At 42.6% G+C, this 16,817-nt stretch overlaps 1 protein-coding gene across 1 annotated transcript in view; it reads right to left on the bottom strand.

Annotated features, from left to right (window-relative positions):
- Positions 1-16,817, bottom strand: part of ITPKB (inositol-trisphosphate 3-kinase B) — a 103,640-nt gene that overhangs the window by 6,380 nt on the left and 80,443 nt on the right. Inside the window, exons 4-6 of the mRNA XM_070734320.1 lie at positions 6,718-6,931; positions 1,747-1,951; positions 406-507 (exon numbers count right to left, since the gene is read on the bottom strand). Coding sequence (XP_070590421.1) covers positions 406-507; positions 1,747-1,951; positions 6,718-6,931 — 521 coding nt within the window. The remainder of the gene's footprint in view (positions 1-405; positions 508-1,746; positions 1,952-6,717; positions 6,932-16,817) is intronic.

Here is a 16,817-nt window from a genome sequence, read left to right as displayed (position 1 = left end):
TTTGGGGGGGAGACCTGCAAAACCATATTGCTGTGCAAGTGTTGCAAAAAACAATATTTTGGGATTACTTGGGCTGTGGTGTCTATATTGTTTTTACTCAAAGTGAGTGCTATGCCAAGAGATGTATCACTTATTTTAGGGTGCATCACTTATTCATTAGTAAAAAGATTCCCACCCAAATCCCAACATTTTCCTGCTGCTGAATTTTGGCAGCATGATATTGGGGTGGGAAGAAAATTCAAAGGAGCATAAAAATGGATTTGGGGAGAGTTGTGGCCTGCTGATCCTTGGTCAAAGTATTGCCCATTTCATTATCCATCTCCCCTTTTCATTTTGGCATGCGGTTTTGTATGTTAAATTAATCCAACATAAGGAACGTCAAAGGAAATAGCTGGAGTGACTCACCAGAATGTTATGGTTTCCTTTTGTAAATTCTCTGAAGGCCTCCATGACTTGCTCCTTTGTCCGAGTCTTCTTGAAATCCCTGTTCACAGTGCCATCTTCTTTCTTTAAAAAAAAACAATGACAAAAACATGTCTATTGCTCAGAAGAATCTTTTTCTATTAATACCACTTCCTGTTCACTAAACAAAATGCACTATATACTATGACAAAATTTAGAGCAAAAATTTTGACAGTAATCAGAGCTTAATAAAGAGTCACGGGGTGGGGGGTGGGGAAAGACTGCTTTTTTGTTGGTTGGTTTGTTCTGGTGACACTGGAGAAATCTTTTCTATATTTATAACTTTCAGAGAAATAAGTGGTGTCCAGCTGCTGTCATCTTCCATTTGAAACTTTTTTCGAGGGTTTGATGCAAACTATTTTGGATATGATTGCAAAGGAGGTAAAAAAGAATTCATTTCTTGAGCAGATATCATATTGAATAATGCTAGATATGTAGTGCTTCAATAGAATGCATTTTGGCACCAAGGAAATTATAGGACTGGAAAGAATCTATATGTTTACCTCTATGTTTGTATATTAATTTTGAATCTGTCAGGGGACCTGAGGTGCCATAGGATTTGAGTTTCAGAAGTTTGTACCACTGAGTCTAAAGAAGTCTATGTAAATTATGTCTATTGTTATACCCTGATTGAGATGTGTAGTCAATATATTTTTGCATTGTAGGAGTTGCAGATTACAGGGTAATTTTTATCTGAAACCAAATTGTTTGTTAGAGAGTAGGTTGTTGGTTTCTAGGTGGAGCTAATGGATTAGTTTATTGTCTAGGATTAGCTCAATCCTAGGTGATATTCCATTATGTTGCCATATAAGGTAAAAGAAGGTTGTAAGTTTGTTAAACAGTAATGAATGCTGAGTCATAGGGAATAAACTGCAACCTAATTGGGCCAGAGCATTTTTGGATGGTTGTTAGTTGGCTGGCTGAAGCAATCTGAGAGTGAGTTAAGTATTGGGTTAGAGCTGTGGTGTTGATAAAGAGAAACCTGGATTGGTTTAGTATCTACATGTAAGTAAGCTTTATGGCACATAGCTAAAGTAAAGTTTGTTCCTGTAAATAGAAGACTCTATCCATCTTTTCTATGCCATGCATGATTTTATACATAAGAAAATGTTAAAGAGGTTGGCTCTAATGGCTTCATCATTATATTCTTTATACATACTCTGCAAAGATATATTATATTTGGAATGGTTAAGCCTAGACAAAAATATTTGACATTTTACATTAAATGGCAATCACAGATTCATTTCCCATGCACTGTTGCAACAGACAAATCTGAAAGGCTACCTTTATTCCTTCAATCCGGAACCCTAACGTTGCTGTAGAACTTATCGTTTCTCTCCACTGCATGTATCGAGGCTTGGTCACTGCATGTTGAGCGTTCTCTTCCTTAGTCGGAGCCTCAGGATCTACCTCGATCATCTTCTGATACATGTCTTTCCGCAAACTTGGCTTCTTTCTGGCCTTTGATAATTCCTCTTCCACATAGGTCCTGCAAAGCCAGTATATGTTCACATTATCATATTTGGAAATTGATTTATTACTACTGTAATAAATGTCTGGGCAAATGCATAAGTTCCTCCCTATCTTCTCTAGAATAAGACAGGCAAGATGCAGTCATTGGAACATAACTTTTATTGTTGGGCTTCAACAACAAGGAGAAATAGAAATTATTCATCCATACTCTACATCATTTATTGCAATATTATGAAAGTCAACATCATGTATAATCAGTACAATAATGGCATTTTTTGATTGATTCAAGTGAATATATTGGAGTCAATCAGATTTAAATATTACAAGCACTCCCTAATATAGACAGAATTATCCAAGGGCATGGTCCTTCCTATAAAGCCTACTCTGAAAAGCTGAAGACATTTTAGTTTCCAAAGTACATGGTATGACGAGCACCTATGAGTAAAAACAATTGTTTTCTTTTTCAATGATACATACAGTACGTAGCCAGAAATAGTCTGAATCACTAGTTGTTCTGCAAGTTCCATGACAGATATGAATGGTTTCCTTAAGGTATTAAATTGTGTATTTTGGAATGTTTTCCATATCTAAAGTGCTTTCATCATTTACTGACAAGTAGACATGAAAGAATGTTATTTGTACTACAATGAACCTAGGTATGGAATACAGTAGATTCAACACAAATGGGGTATTTTTTTGATAATTTTCCCTATTTGCCCACTAGAGAGCTCTGTCCTCAAACACCAATAGCTATACTTCTTGGAATATCACTGCGGAGTACTTATTCAACGAAAGATATACAACCACCCTGCACTTTTTCAGTGTCCTGTAATCGTAAATATTCTGGTTTACAGATCCTATAAACTACAGATTTAATTTTACTTTAATTCAACGCCACATTTGCAATACACTCCTAGACATGAAAGCTTCTAATATCTGAGCAAGTTGTTTTGTATCTCAAAGGTGAAAGGGTATATATTTATGTGGGAACATCAAACTGAGAAGATCTTACAATATGTGCAATGTGCAAAATATTCATTGACATGTTTATTGATCTCAGAATGATAACATCTTAAATTATGGGCATTTAGTATACAGTGGTCCCTCGATTTTCGTGGGTTCGAACTTCGCGAAAAGTCTATACCACGGTTTTTCAAAAATATTAATTAAAAAATACTTTGCGGGTTTTCCCCCTATACCACGGTTTTTCCCGCCCGATGACTTCATACGTTATCGCCAAACTTTCATCCACCTTTAATAAATATTTTTTTAAATAAACTTTAATATATAAACATGGTGAGTAATAATCTAAATGGTTGCTAAGGGAATGAGAAATTGCAGTTTAGGGGTTTAAAGTGTTAAGGGAAGGATTGTGATACTGTTCATAGCCAAAAATAGTGTATTTACTTTCGCATCTTTACTTCGCGGAAATTCGACTTTCGCGGGCGGTCTCGGAACACATTCCCCGCAAAAATCGAGGGAGCACTGTATAGTTATATTACTGCTCCCATCATCCCTTGCCGTTGGCCAGCCATGCTGACTGAGCTACTGAGAATTGAAAGGTCATACACTACTATCTAAAGCAGGGGTCTTCAACCATGGCAACTTTAAGCCTGGTGGACTTCCCAGAATTTGCTGGTTGGGGAATTCTGGGAGCTGAAGTCCACCAGGCTTAAAGTTGCCACGGTTGAAGACCTCTGATCTAAACAACCAGACAGGTTTCTTTTGTCCTTTCTTAAATCTTACCATAATAACTAGAACTCTGCCAGATTACATTAAACGATCGCATAATCCACTATCTTCTTTATAACTTCCAAGGCCACAAGCAGAGCATGTTTACCAGCAGTTTCTGTGCAGCCATATTCTAAATCTGGTCTTCAAGGTAATGCTTAATAAATGTCAATATATCTCTATTCACAGATTTCTTTGAAAATCACCTGAATTAATGGTTACATAACCTGTATGGAAATGATGCCCATGGATGTGTGAGGAAACAGATTTAGTTTGTCAAAACTAAAATTAGCATAATTGTGCAACTTATGATTTGAGATAAAATTAAAATATTCAACTAATCCTTCTCATTACTCTGCTTTCTGAATATTAGCACCAAGGATTCCCCTATATTGAAATATTCAGGAGACCAGAAATACATTATAGGATTGCGTTCAACTAATCATGGATATCAAATAATTTCATATCCTCTAGTTTTTCTGATTTTTTCCCGATATATACTGTTTTTTACCAAACTTTTTAAAGAACCTAGTAACTCTTAGAACTACTGTGTCTCTATTTAATAATAGAGTATTTTCTGTATATTTTATTTTTAACAGAGCAACCAAGGTTATACAGTGGTACCTCTACCTATGAACGCCTCTACTTACAAATTTTTCTACATAAGAACCAGGTGTTCAAGATTTTTTTGCCTCTTCTCAAGAACTATTTTCCACTTACAAACCCGAGCTTCCGAAACTGTAACTGGAAAAGGCAGGGAGAAGCCTCTGTGGGGCCTCTCTAGGAATCTCCTGGGAGAAAACAGGGCCTCCACCCTCCCTGTGGTTTCCCCAATCACACACATTTGCTTTCTATGGGAAAAAATGCTTCTTCTTACAAACTTAAGAACCTGGTCATGGAACGAATTAAGTTCGTAAGTAGAGGTACCACTGTATATATAATTTAAGAGCTATGCTAAACACACTCTCAAACAGTTACAGAAGAACAGCAAATTTACAGTTGTTTCTAGAGCAAGTAAACTGTAGTAATCTCTCTGACAAGGATGCACTTTTTGGGAGAAATGTGATGGTCAACCCACAGCTTTGAATGTTTTTTCCATTTGTTCATGCAGTTAATTCGATTTCTTGCTTTCCTTAAGTGCAAAGAAATTCTAAATCAAGCAGCCAACAGCCTTTTTCACAAAGAGTAAGTTTAGGAAGGTGAATTTTCTTATCTATCATGGGTATGGAGTAGCTAGAGAGCATAATTTAGTGCATGATATGATTGTATGTATGTTTTTTATATTGAGGTTCTTTGCTTTTATATTTTTAAATGTACAAGTGTTATTTTAGATTTTGAATTATTAGATTTGTCAATGTATATTGTTTTTGTCACTGTTGTGAGCCGCCCCGAGTCTGCGGAGAGGGGCGGCATACAAATCTAATAATAAAAAAATAAAAATAAAAATAATAATTCAATACCCAAAATGCTATTAAAAAGTAATTTATGAAGGACTTTTTCCTCAGGAAACCTGGAAATCATGATTCCAGTTCCACTTTATACAAGAAAAGGCAGCTGGATGCTTTGGGCCAATCACTCTCTCTAAAATCAACCTACAACACAGGGTTGTTGTAGAGAAAATTGGAGGAAGAAAGTGTATTAGGTATGTTTGCTGACTTCAGTTATTTATAAAACATAAAGATGAGATAAAAATAGAAGTCCTAGCTACACTACTACCCCAAATGAGTTAGAATTCCTCTTTTGACAAATTCCCATACTGTATTTCAAATTATGTAAATAAGAATTGAAGTATTCATCAAGTTGCGTCGCTCTTATCAGTCAACATGACCATTTACTTTACTGGTTCAGTGTAAATGGGAGTTAATAGCAAATCAGAATGGTATTAGATTAGGGAAGTTTCTTTTGGATTGTTCTTTCTGTTATTCAGTGGAGAGAACAAACTTTTGCCTACAATCAGGCTTCACTGGTCTGTTTATGCTTAAACTTAAACAGTGAAATCATCTGATTCTTCCTTCTCTGTCAGATTTCAGAGATAAAAATCAGCTTGACCTATAGTGATCGTGCAAGAACAGTGCTGTCAAAGTCCTGGCCAACAAGTTGGATACATCATGCATTAGTCATGCCCATACCCAGTTTAGCAAAGGGGGGGGGGGGAGTCCCAATACGTCATGTGATACCACTGTGACAACCCCTTGTGCAAGAACATCCAATTTGAAATGAACAGTGCGGTCAGGCGGTAGGGAAAGCAAGTAGAATGCTTGGCTGCATAGCTAGAGATATAACAAGCAGGAAGAGGGAAAATGTGATACTGCTGTACAGAGCGCTGGTGAGACCACATTTGGAATACTGTGTTCAGTTCTGGAGACCTCACCCACAAAAAGATATTGATAAAATTGAATGGGTCCAGAGACGGGCTACAAGAATGGTGGAAGGTCTTAAGCATAAAACTTATCAGGAAAGACTTAATGAACTCAATCTTTACAGTCTGGATGACAGAAGGGAAATGGGGAACATGATCGAAACATTTAAAAATGTTAAAGGGTTAAATAAGGTTCAGGAGAGAAGTGTTTTTAATAGGAAAGTGAACACAAGAACAAGGGGGCACAATCTGAGGTTAGTTGGGGGAAAGATGACAAAATATTATTTTACTGAAAGAGTAGTAGATGCTTGGAATAAACTTCCAGCAGATGTGATTGGTAAATCCACAGTAACTGAATTTAAGCATGCCTGGGATAAACATAGATCCATCCTAAGATAAAATACAAGAAATAGTATAAGGGCAGACTAGATGGACCACGAGGTCTTTTTATGCCATCGGTCTTTTATGTTTCTAAATTGAAACTTCAGATTTGCACTAGAGCAAACCAATCAGTAGGTTTTTAACTGCTGCTTTAACAAGCCCTCAGCAGGGTTAGGGCAGGGCAAAGCTAAATTACTTTGCTGGCTATTATAACTACTTTTATTATACAGGTAATAAAATCTACATTTATTTTCAAATATTATTATAAGAATCAGGTTACTCTGTATTTTTGTCTATAAAGAAAAACTAACCTGACTCCCATCTTGCAGTCCATGACACAAGGAGAATCAAAATCAGCGAGGAGATCTTCCATCTGATTATATCTCTCCCCATCCTTCATAATATCTCCGTGATAGGCAGGAACATAAGGCTTAAGGACATCATTCATTAAACGGTCCAAACAACGCTGTTCAGACTCACAATGCTTCTTTAATATCCTTCCATTTGCTGCAGCTTTGAAGCTACCTGAAAGACAGACCAAAACAAAGTTGTTTTTAAAATACAAACTGAAGCATTTTTAAAAATTGCCATAAAGAATATTCCACCCTTTTAAGGAATGCCTTAACTGTCCTACTTGGTACTCTCCAAGATTTCAGTTCCTATAAAATTCAGCAGCATCTGGACATTAACAAGTTGGGATCGGCTATAATTCTTTGCTTTTTCTATTGCATTTAATCAAGGCTAAATACCCTGAAATTTTATAGGTGCTGCTTGCAGGATCAAGTGAAAATGCAAACAAGATTACAGTACTCTTGTTTTCTGACACTGTACACATAGGCACTTTCTATTATGACATTAAATGGATGGCAATAATATCTACTTCAGACAAAGCAGAATAAAAAAAATCGCATAGAATCTTTTCTTCAAATCGGAGATGGGTTCCTCCTGGCTGAACTGGTAGCAACCCAATGGTGACGTCACAGAATCCTTTCTGCCAGTGTTGGTCCATTTTTGGGGGATTTTTAAAAAGATTTAAAAGATTTTTTTTCTAAAAAAAATATCAGAATATCTGATAGGTCCCACAGAGGTGGCTTTCTCCAGGACCCGTCGACTAAACAATGTCATTTGGCGGGACCCAGGGGAAGAGCCTTCTTTGTGGCGGCCCCGGCCTTTTGGAACCAACTCCTCCCCAGAGATCAGAATTGCCCCCACCCTCCTTGTCTTTCGTAAACTTCTCAAAACCCACCTCTGCCGTCAGGCATGGGGGAATTGAAATATCTTCCCCAGGCCTACATAATTTATGTATGGTGTGTTGTGTGCATGTTTTTTAAATTATGGGTTTTTAACATTGAATTATTAGATTTGTATTGTACATTGTTTCTATCACTGCTGTGAGCCACCCCGAGTCTACGGAGAGGGGCGGCATACAAATTTAATAAACAAACAAACAAACAAACAAACAAACAAACAAACAGTTTCCCCCCCTTCTGCACATGTACAGAAGCTGAGTTTCCGGCACTACAGAATCATTGCCATCTTGTTTTCAGCTTTTTTTTTGGGGGGGGGGGGGGGGGGAGAAACGGACTTTTTTTAAAAAAAATTGCACTGTGCATGCCCACGCACTGTAGGAGGAAGCAAACCGGCAGCAGGATAGGTTAGGTTCAAATGGTTTATCCACACACACACCCCAGGTTAATGTGGGAAATGAGACTGAAAAAGCCTCACATCCTAATGGTGAATAAAAGTGTTTCAATAGACTCTCTTACGTACAAGGAGAACTGACCTAAGGCTACCCTCCTATGACCATGAAGCCGAACCCCACATGATTGCCTTATTTATTTACATCATGTCCATGTTATTGACACATGAAATATATGCATCTCATATGCAAGTTGAATGACTATAGAAGAGAATGTTGCTAATCTCACACAGACAAATACTGTGCTATTATATAACTGACTTTCTTTCCGGTCAAAACACAGCTCTTTTCCTGCTTTTTGTACTAAAAGTTATCTAAAAGTTGCGAAGGAATTTGTATAAAGGATAAAAGGGGTAGGGGGGGGGGGTGTCAATAAATTACTCCATGACACTTTTTAAAGCATTTCTGGGTTCCTCATTGTTTTGTTTTGATCAATCCTCTATGTGTGAATAAAAAGGAAAGGTAAATAGAAAGCTATATCCACTACAGTTCAACTAGATTTAGGGCACACCCCTGTTCATGTCAGATCATGCCATTTTCCCTGAGTGGCGGTGCAACTCCATTGCATCAGGAATGTTAGAAGGCAAAATAGCACACGCTCATTACCTACCCTTTAGTGCAGGAGTGAGAATATTTACTCTTTTTAAAGTTTTGACTGAAGGGCCAAGTAACCTCCCAGAATGCCTTCTGTGGCATCACCAGTAAAAGAACCCCTCTCCCACAGAGGACAGCAATCTAGCCTGTACAGTAATATCTCGTCTTATGAACCTAATTGGTTCTGGAAGGAGGTTCATAAGGCGAAAAGTTTGTAACCCAAAACAATGTTTCCCATAGGAAGCAATGTAAAAGCGCTCCGTTGGGCACCACCACCCGGCTGTCACCTTTTAAAACAGCCGGGGGGCTTCTCGGCATTCTCCCAAACCCGAAATTTTCAGAAGGTTACAGCTAGGCGCTGCCGCCCAGCAGAGTGCCGTTTTTGCAATCGGCAGCGGTGTTTTCGGCCGATCTGGAGGCTGAAACGGAGGTGGGGAATCCCAATAGGGAATTCCATGGGCGGAGCTTTGACGTCACGAAGACGTCCTTCCTGGAGGCCACCTTTCGGCCGACCAGGAAGGACGTCTTCATGACGTCAAAGCTCCGCCCATGGAATTCCCCACCTCCGTTTCAGCCTCCAGATCGGTCGAAAACGCCGCTGCCGATTGCAAAAACTGTGCTCCGCCGGGCGGCAGCACTTCTCGGCGGCCTCCCGAACCCGAACCCAAAAAGTTCAGGTTCAGGAGAACGCCGAGAAGCCCCCCGGCTGTTTTAAAAGGTGACAGCTGGGCGGCGGCCCCCAGCAGAGCGCCTTTTTGCGATCTGCGGTGGGTTCGTAAGTCGAAAAAAGTCCGTATGAAGAGGCAAAAAATTTCCAAACCCCTGGTTTGTATCTCGAAATGTTTGTATCATGAGGGGTTCGTATCACGAGGTACCACTGTATTTCCTTTTCTCTCAATGAATTGTGCACAGAATACTGCTGATAGAGACAGGGAGGAGAAAATCTTTTCTTATGACATCTTCACTTTGTTGCTGTAGACAGAACTTTGTGGAAGGGAAAAGCTCTTCCACAAGAGCTTTGGTCTTAATATGCAAAACTTAGAGACTCACATGCCAAAGGTGCTCCACCCCTATTTTAATAATATAACTCAGAGCTGCTTGGGGAGATAACTAGGAACTCTGACTCCTATCACATAGTAACAGATGGAAATTAGAGGGAAGTCTAACATCTAAAAAACTGCATAGGAAACTAGCAATATTGCTTTTCTTACAAAAACAACTTTACAATTCTCTATAGGATATTCTCATTATGGGGAAGGGCTTATAGCATGGGTGTCAAATTGGGAGTAACACATTGCTGTATCATGACGTTTTGTAACTTTCCCCCCATTTGTGGAGCTGGGGTGGGCGTGGCCTGTGCGTGATGCATCCAGCCCAAAGGCCGCCAGTTTGATACCTATCTCTGTACTGTATGGTTCACTCTGAATACTGTTAGAATAGGCGTTGATTGCTTACCTGAACGCCTCTTCTCGTACGGTGAGCGGGTACAGCAGTCACATGGGTTGCTCATGTCCAATCCGGTGGAACTGAGCCTAGTGTTAAAAAAGCTTGCTGGATCCGCCCCTTCCCCAGAATTCGCGAATCCATAGACTAGGCTCAGCTGTGAAGCTCTGTAGTGTTCAACTCTCATTGTTAGAGGAAGAAAGGTTATAGGAAGGTAAAGAAGACACATACAAGGCCGGGAAGTGACTGCTGTACCCGCTCACCGTACGAGAAGAGGCGTTCAGGTAAGCAATCAACGCCTATTCTCCGTACTGAAGGAGCGGGTCCAGCAGTCACATGGGACATACCCAATAGATGGTCCCTAGGGTGGGATTAGATTGCTATCGTGAGAGATAACGGATTGGAGTACCCTTCTGCCGAAGGCAGCGTCCGCTGAAGCGTAAGAGTCAATCTTGTAGTGCCTGATGAAGGAATTTGGCGAGGCCCAAGTGGCTGCTTTGCAGACCTCCTCCAACGGGGCTTGAGTCGCCCAAGCGGCCGAGGTGGCTGCGCTCCTGGTGGAATGCGCTGTGATGTTCCTTGGAACTGAAAGGGAGGCCGACTCGTAGGCCTTAGATATAGTCCCTCTGATCCAACGGCCAATCACTGTTGAAGACACTTTGGTACCCATGACTCTGGGGTGATAGGCTATAAAAAGTGCTTCTGACCTCCGAAAAGGTCCTGTGCGTTGGATATAGATCCTCAGCGCTCTAATGAGATCCAGGGTGTGCCATCTAATTGCCAAGGGATGGTCCCGTTGGAGACAGAAGGAAGGTAAGACAATATCCTGGGCTCTGTGGAACATGGAACTGACCTTGGGTAAGAAGGTGGGGTCCAGTCGCAATACTACCTTGTCCTGATGAAATTGGCAGAGGACCTGCCTGATTGAGAGGGCAGCCAGCTCCGAAATGCGTCGGGCAGAGGTAATAGCCACCAGGAATGCTACTTTAAAGGATAGGTACCTGAGGGACGCCGATTTTAGGGGTTCGTATGGTGCCTGCGTGAGGGAATGGAGAACCCGTGGCAAATCCCAGGATGGATACCTGTGGACCTTGGAAGGTCTGAGGATGGCTATACCCTTGAGGAATTCCTGAACTTCTGGAAAGGAACGGAGAGGCTGTCTGCGGGGCCCCGCTAGGACAGAGGAAATGGCCGCCAGATGACGCCGGAGGGTGCTGGTGGAAAGTCCTTGATGGAAACCCTGCATAAGGAAGGAAATGATCCTGTGTATGGGGATGCACAGGGGAGAGAGGCCTTCCTGTAGACACCACTGGTGAAACTTGGACCACGTATGGTCGTAGATTCGATTGGTCGAACCCCTTCTGGCCTTTAAAATGACCTCCACTGTATCGGGGTCGTGGCCACGCAGTTCTAAGTCTCTCCTGATAACAGCCAGGCGGTGAGGTGGAACCACTCCGGGTCTGGATGGAATGAGGCCCCCTGCCGCAGCATATCCCCCGAAACGGGGAGTCGCCAAGGGTCCTGGACGGACAGCTGTTGGAGATCCGCGAACCAGGGCCGGCGGGGCCAATGAGGGGCGATTAGGATTACTCGGGCCCTCTCGGTGAGGACCTTGTGAATCACGTCCGGGAGAATTGGAATTGGAGGGAATGCGTAAAGTAGGCCTGGAGGCCATGGGCTCCGGAGGGCATTGATTGCTTCCGCTCCCGGGAATGGAAATCTGGAAAAAAAGCGAGGGAGTTGGGCGTTCGCATTGGTCGCGAAGAGATCCAGAACCGGTAGGCCGAATCTGAGGCTGATTTGATGGAACAGGTCTTGATGGAGATTCCACTCTCCTGGGTCTATCGTTGCTCGAGATAGCCAATCCGCCTGGACGTTGAGGCTCCCCGAGATGTGGTCGGCTAGGAGCGACCGAAGATGTTTTTCCGCCCAAAGGCCTAACTTGAGGGCCTCCCTCATGAGGGCCTTGGATCTCGTGCCTCCCTGTCTGCAGATATGGCTTTTTGTGGCAATGTTGTCGGTGAGAATGAGAACGTGCCGGTTGGCAATGCGAGGAGAGAAATGCTTCAGAGCCAGGGATACGGCTCTTAACTCTAGCCAATTGATTGGCTTGGAAGCTTCCTCCGGGGACCACGTGCCCTGGGCTATCATCCCCTGGGCGTGGGCGCCCCATCCCGATAGACTGGCATCTGTGGTGATGACAAATTGATCCGGGCACCTGAACGGGGATCCTTTGTCCATGGCCGGAGACTTCCACCACTTGAAGGATCTGCGAACAATTGGTGGGATGGCAATGCGACGACTTGAGTTGCTGTGCCCCGATCTCTGAAAGGGTAATAGGAGCCACTGTAGTTCCCTAGCATGAAGGCGAGCCCAGGGAATGATGCCTATGCATGACACCATCTTCCCCAAAAGGGAAGACAGGGTTACTATGGAAACTGAAGGTTGAGATAAAATGCATGAAATTAACTCCCCTATACTGATTTTTCTCTCAGGAGAGAGAAAGACCTGGGAGGATTCTGAATTAATAACGGATCCCAGGTGTAAAATGGATGTGGAAGGTTGGAGATGACTTTTGTCAAAGTTGATGGAAAATCCATGGTCCTGTAGAACTGACATGGTGACAGAAAGGTCTGTTTTCACTTTCTCTAGGGAGTTCCCATGAACTAAAATATCATCAAGGTAACATAAGATGTGGATGGGAGACGCCCGGATATAGGCCGCCAGGGACCCCAAGAGCTTTGTAAAGACCCGAGGGGCCGAGGAAAGGCCAAATGGCATCGCCCTATACTGGAAATGCCTGCCCTGAAAAGAGAAACGTAAAAATTTTCTGTGGCATTTGGCTATAGGAATATGGAGGTAGGCCTCAGTGAGGTCTAAAGAGACCATGAAATCTCCCGGGTGGATGGCGGCCAAAATGGATGATAAGGAGTGCATCTTAAACTTCCTATATTTGATGAATAGGTTCAGCTTCTTTAAATCCAAAATAGCTCTCCAACCTCCGGAGGATTTTGGAACCATAAATAGGATGGAATAAAAACCTAGGCCCTTCTGACCGGGGGGAACCGGTTGAATGGCTCTGATGGACAATAAGTGGGAAATGGCCTCCTCCATACGGTTACAATCTGAGGAGGACCTGGGAGAAGGGCAGGAAATAAAACGTTTAGGGGGGGGAGAAGTAAATTCTAAAAGAAGGCCTGTTTGAACAGTGTCAATGACCCAGGGGTCCTTGGAGGTGAGACGCCAATTAGAGGCGAAATAGGCTAGGCGGCCACCTATGGGAATCGAGGAAAAACTACCATCTAGGTTTTTTTGAAGCCCTGTTAGAGGACGCTCCCCTTTGGAAGCGAAAACCTCTGCCCCTGGAGTTCCTACCTTGGGAACGAAAGCGGGGGGAATACTGACCTGGAGATCTCTGATAGGAAGCCGCTTGATCTTGTTGACGCCCTGGGCGACGAAAGGGCTGCGTTTTGGAGGCCTTTTTGGTGGTTGGACCCAATACTTTCTTCTTGTCCGTGGTTTCCGTGAGGAGTGGATCCAGAAGATCCCCGAAAAGAAGGTCGCGCTTTAAGGGTCCCAGAGATAACTGCCACTTCTGACGTACTCCTGCTTGCCAAGGGCGAAGCCATAGGAGTCTTCTTGCCGTTGTAGAAGCTGCAATAGACTTAGCAGAAAATCTAGTAGATTGTAAAGTGGCATCAGCCACGTACTGAGCAGCTGCAAATACCTTGTTGAAGTCTTGTTGACCTCTCAAGTCATCGGGAGGAATATGCTGTTGAAGTTGGCGAAGCCACAGAAGCATGGCTCTGGAGAAAAAGGAAGCCGCTGCAGAACTTTTAATGGCCCAGGAATCTGCGGTGAATCCTCTTTTGAGCATCTGTTCAATCCGCTTGTCCTCTGGGCGGAGGACTTCCTCTGCTTCGCCTGGCACAGCAGCCGCCGAGTGAAGGATCTTGACAGGTTCATCCGGTTTAGGAAAGGATAGGAGCTCCTCATAGGAAGAGGAGAGTTTGTACAACTTTTTGTCCTTGGTTGTGGGATTAAGCCCAGAGGCTGGGAAATCCCACTGCTTAAGTAAGGCATCTTTAAACAATTTAGGCATAGGAATTACCTCGTTATCCTCCTGTTCCTCTGTGAAGTAAGGTAAATTCTCCTCCGGGGGATCAGTGGATGTGGAGGCCTGTTTCTCCTGGGCCGCCAATCCCGTAGAAATTCTAGCTTTGAGGAGGAGAGATTTGAACAATTGAGAGGGAAAAATAGTAATTGGAGAAGGAACCTTTATTTGGGATTCCTCATCATCTGAGAGGCCTTGAAAGGGATCCTCATCCTCCTCCATATCCTCATATTCATCCTGAGAGGAATCTGATTCATCCTGAATAGGAGCTCTAACCGTTGGGGAAGAACCCAAGGGGCGGGAGGGACGAGGAGGTGGAGCAGGTAAGGGAAGCGCATTGATGGCAGAGAGTTTAGCATCAATGGCCTTGGATAACACAGAAAAAATAGATTGGAATTCAGGAGGTAAACTAGAAATATCAGTAGGAATGGCAGAAGAATCCCTGAAGGCCTGGGAGGATCCTGGCTGGGGGGAATCTTCAATAATATCTGGTTCCTCTGGACCTACTCCCCATAGGTTAGGTTGGGGTCTGTCTAGGTTTGGCTCATCCAGAGATAACACAGTGACCCCAGAAGAAGGCAGATTAGAAGCCTCTGGGGGGTCATGACTACTGAGTACTTGGGCCTGTACTTTCAAACGCTTTGCTGATTTGTCATGGATTTTTTGTAGGGCTAGGTCCCTTCTCTTCTCAGCCCTGGTGACTTTGGTCGAGGGGCGGGCCCCTGAAGAAGAGGAGGTCGAGGCCTGGGGGATACTGGTAATCTCATCGCCTGTAGGCCTGGCCTCTCTGGGACCTTGAGTGGTGCCTCTCTTGGGAAAAGTAGCCATAGTCTGACAATTAACAGAAGACAAGGCTGAGCCAAATAACTGAATAATTAGGGAGAAGAATTTCAAAGACTTCCCAAGAGGAATGGATCCTGCTCCTAGGCCTCGGAGCTGCTGAGACTTGAGGGCAATCTGGGCAAACCCAGAGTTCGTGTCCCCAAATACAGCGTGGCCAGCCTCCCTAAACTTTAATTAAAGTAACCAAGGCACTCTGGTTGGAGGCTTAGCCGGTGGAGAATTAAGCCTGAGCGTCCCAAAGCCCACTCCGGGATCCAAGCGGTGGACTGAGGCCTACGCGGCTGGCAGAAGGCCAACACGAGAGGCCTAAAATTTAAAAAAGGGCGCGAAGGCCTTCGCGCCGAAAAAATCGCTCCGTAATAGAAATCTTAAAGGGGAAGCGATCGACTAAGTCCAGGAGACTAGAAACAAGCGTCTCACTCCGCAGGAGGTATTTCTTAAGCCCTTTAACAATAGCACTATAAATAAATCAATGAATCAATACTTGCACCAAAACCTCCAGGCCAAAGGATTAAAGGAATCCACAAGCGGCAGCGGGGATCGTAAACGGCAAAACAGCCGGGGGAAAACGAAACCGCAACTTCTCCCAAAGGAAAAAAGCCGAGCCACAAACGGCTGGTGCTATTAGTGCAAGTAAACAAATAAGGATAAACAATTCTTACTACTTTTGAAGGAAAGATCGAAGGGAAGGTGTTAGAATGTTGAACGAGCTATCACAATACAACCGCAGGATATGCGAACTGAGCGAATTCTGGGGAAGGGGCGGATCCAGCAAGCTTTTTTAACACTAGGCTCAGTTCCACCGGATTGGACATGAGCAACCCATGTGACTGTTGGACCCGCTCCTTCAGTACGGAGAATGCTATTTTCCCCCCAAAGAAACACAGAAGATTTGTTTTATAAGAAATTCAGATGGAGTTGTCTTCAGCAGAAACTTAGGCTTGCTTTGTGCCCAAATGTTAATATAATAGGACAAAGGGAGGATACAATATATTAGTTCCTATGTCAAATATTTCAAGTAGCATGACATTTTCAGACATAATTCAGAGTTAAGCAACATTTTGGAGTTGTTGAGCACAACTGGAATGTTAACAGAAAATCACGGAGGATCACACAAAGCAGCTGTCATAGGAAGTTATGCATACTTATAAAATGGTTGTCATGGCTTGTTTCAAAAGTATTTCCCAAGAATGAGTCTCATGATTTCTTCTAGCCCCCAATTTATTTTTGTCATTTTTCATAGCAGGTGACACATTTCCAGACAAACACGAAATTGCAGCCACATTATTTTTATTTTCAAGGAATGTTTATATATAAGATAGAGTCCTTTTCCTTAAGCAAAAACGATCTCAAAAATCCCAGAGTAACTAGGAGTTGGGTAGCATATAAATTTAATAAATCATTATTATTTAAAATTATGCTAGAAGCTGGTGTCTTGTAATAATTTAATTAATATAGTTTTTAAAGTCAGAACGATGAATTTCTTGGGCATTACTGATTTCCTCATGTGCCTGCTCTACTATGTCTAAAACAAATCAGAAATTTTAGAACAACCTATTGTACTGACATTAACATGACATTATTATGATAAAACAGCAGGAGAAAAATATAAGTACAGTGGTACCTCTACTTAAGAACTTAATTTGTTCCCTGACCAGGTTCTTAAGTAGAAAAGTTTGTAAGTAGAAGCAATTTTTCCCATAGGAATTAATATAAAA

This window comes from Erythrolamprus reginae, chromosome 1, assembly GCF_031021105.1.
Source record: "Erythrolamprus reginae isolate rEryReg1 chromosome 1, rEryReg1.hap1, whole genome shotgun sequence".
In the NCBI taxonomy this organism is placed as follows: Eukaryota; Metazoa; Chordata; class Lepidosauria; order Squamata; family Dipsadidae; genus Erythrolamprus; species Erythrolamprus reginae.
The sequence above is the reverse complement of the archived record's forward strand: the minus strand, read 5'-3'. Positions and strand labels throughout refer to the sequence as shown.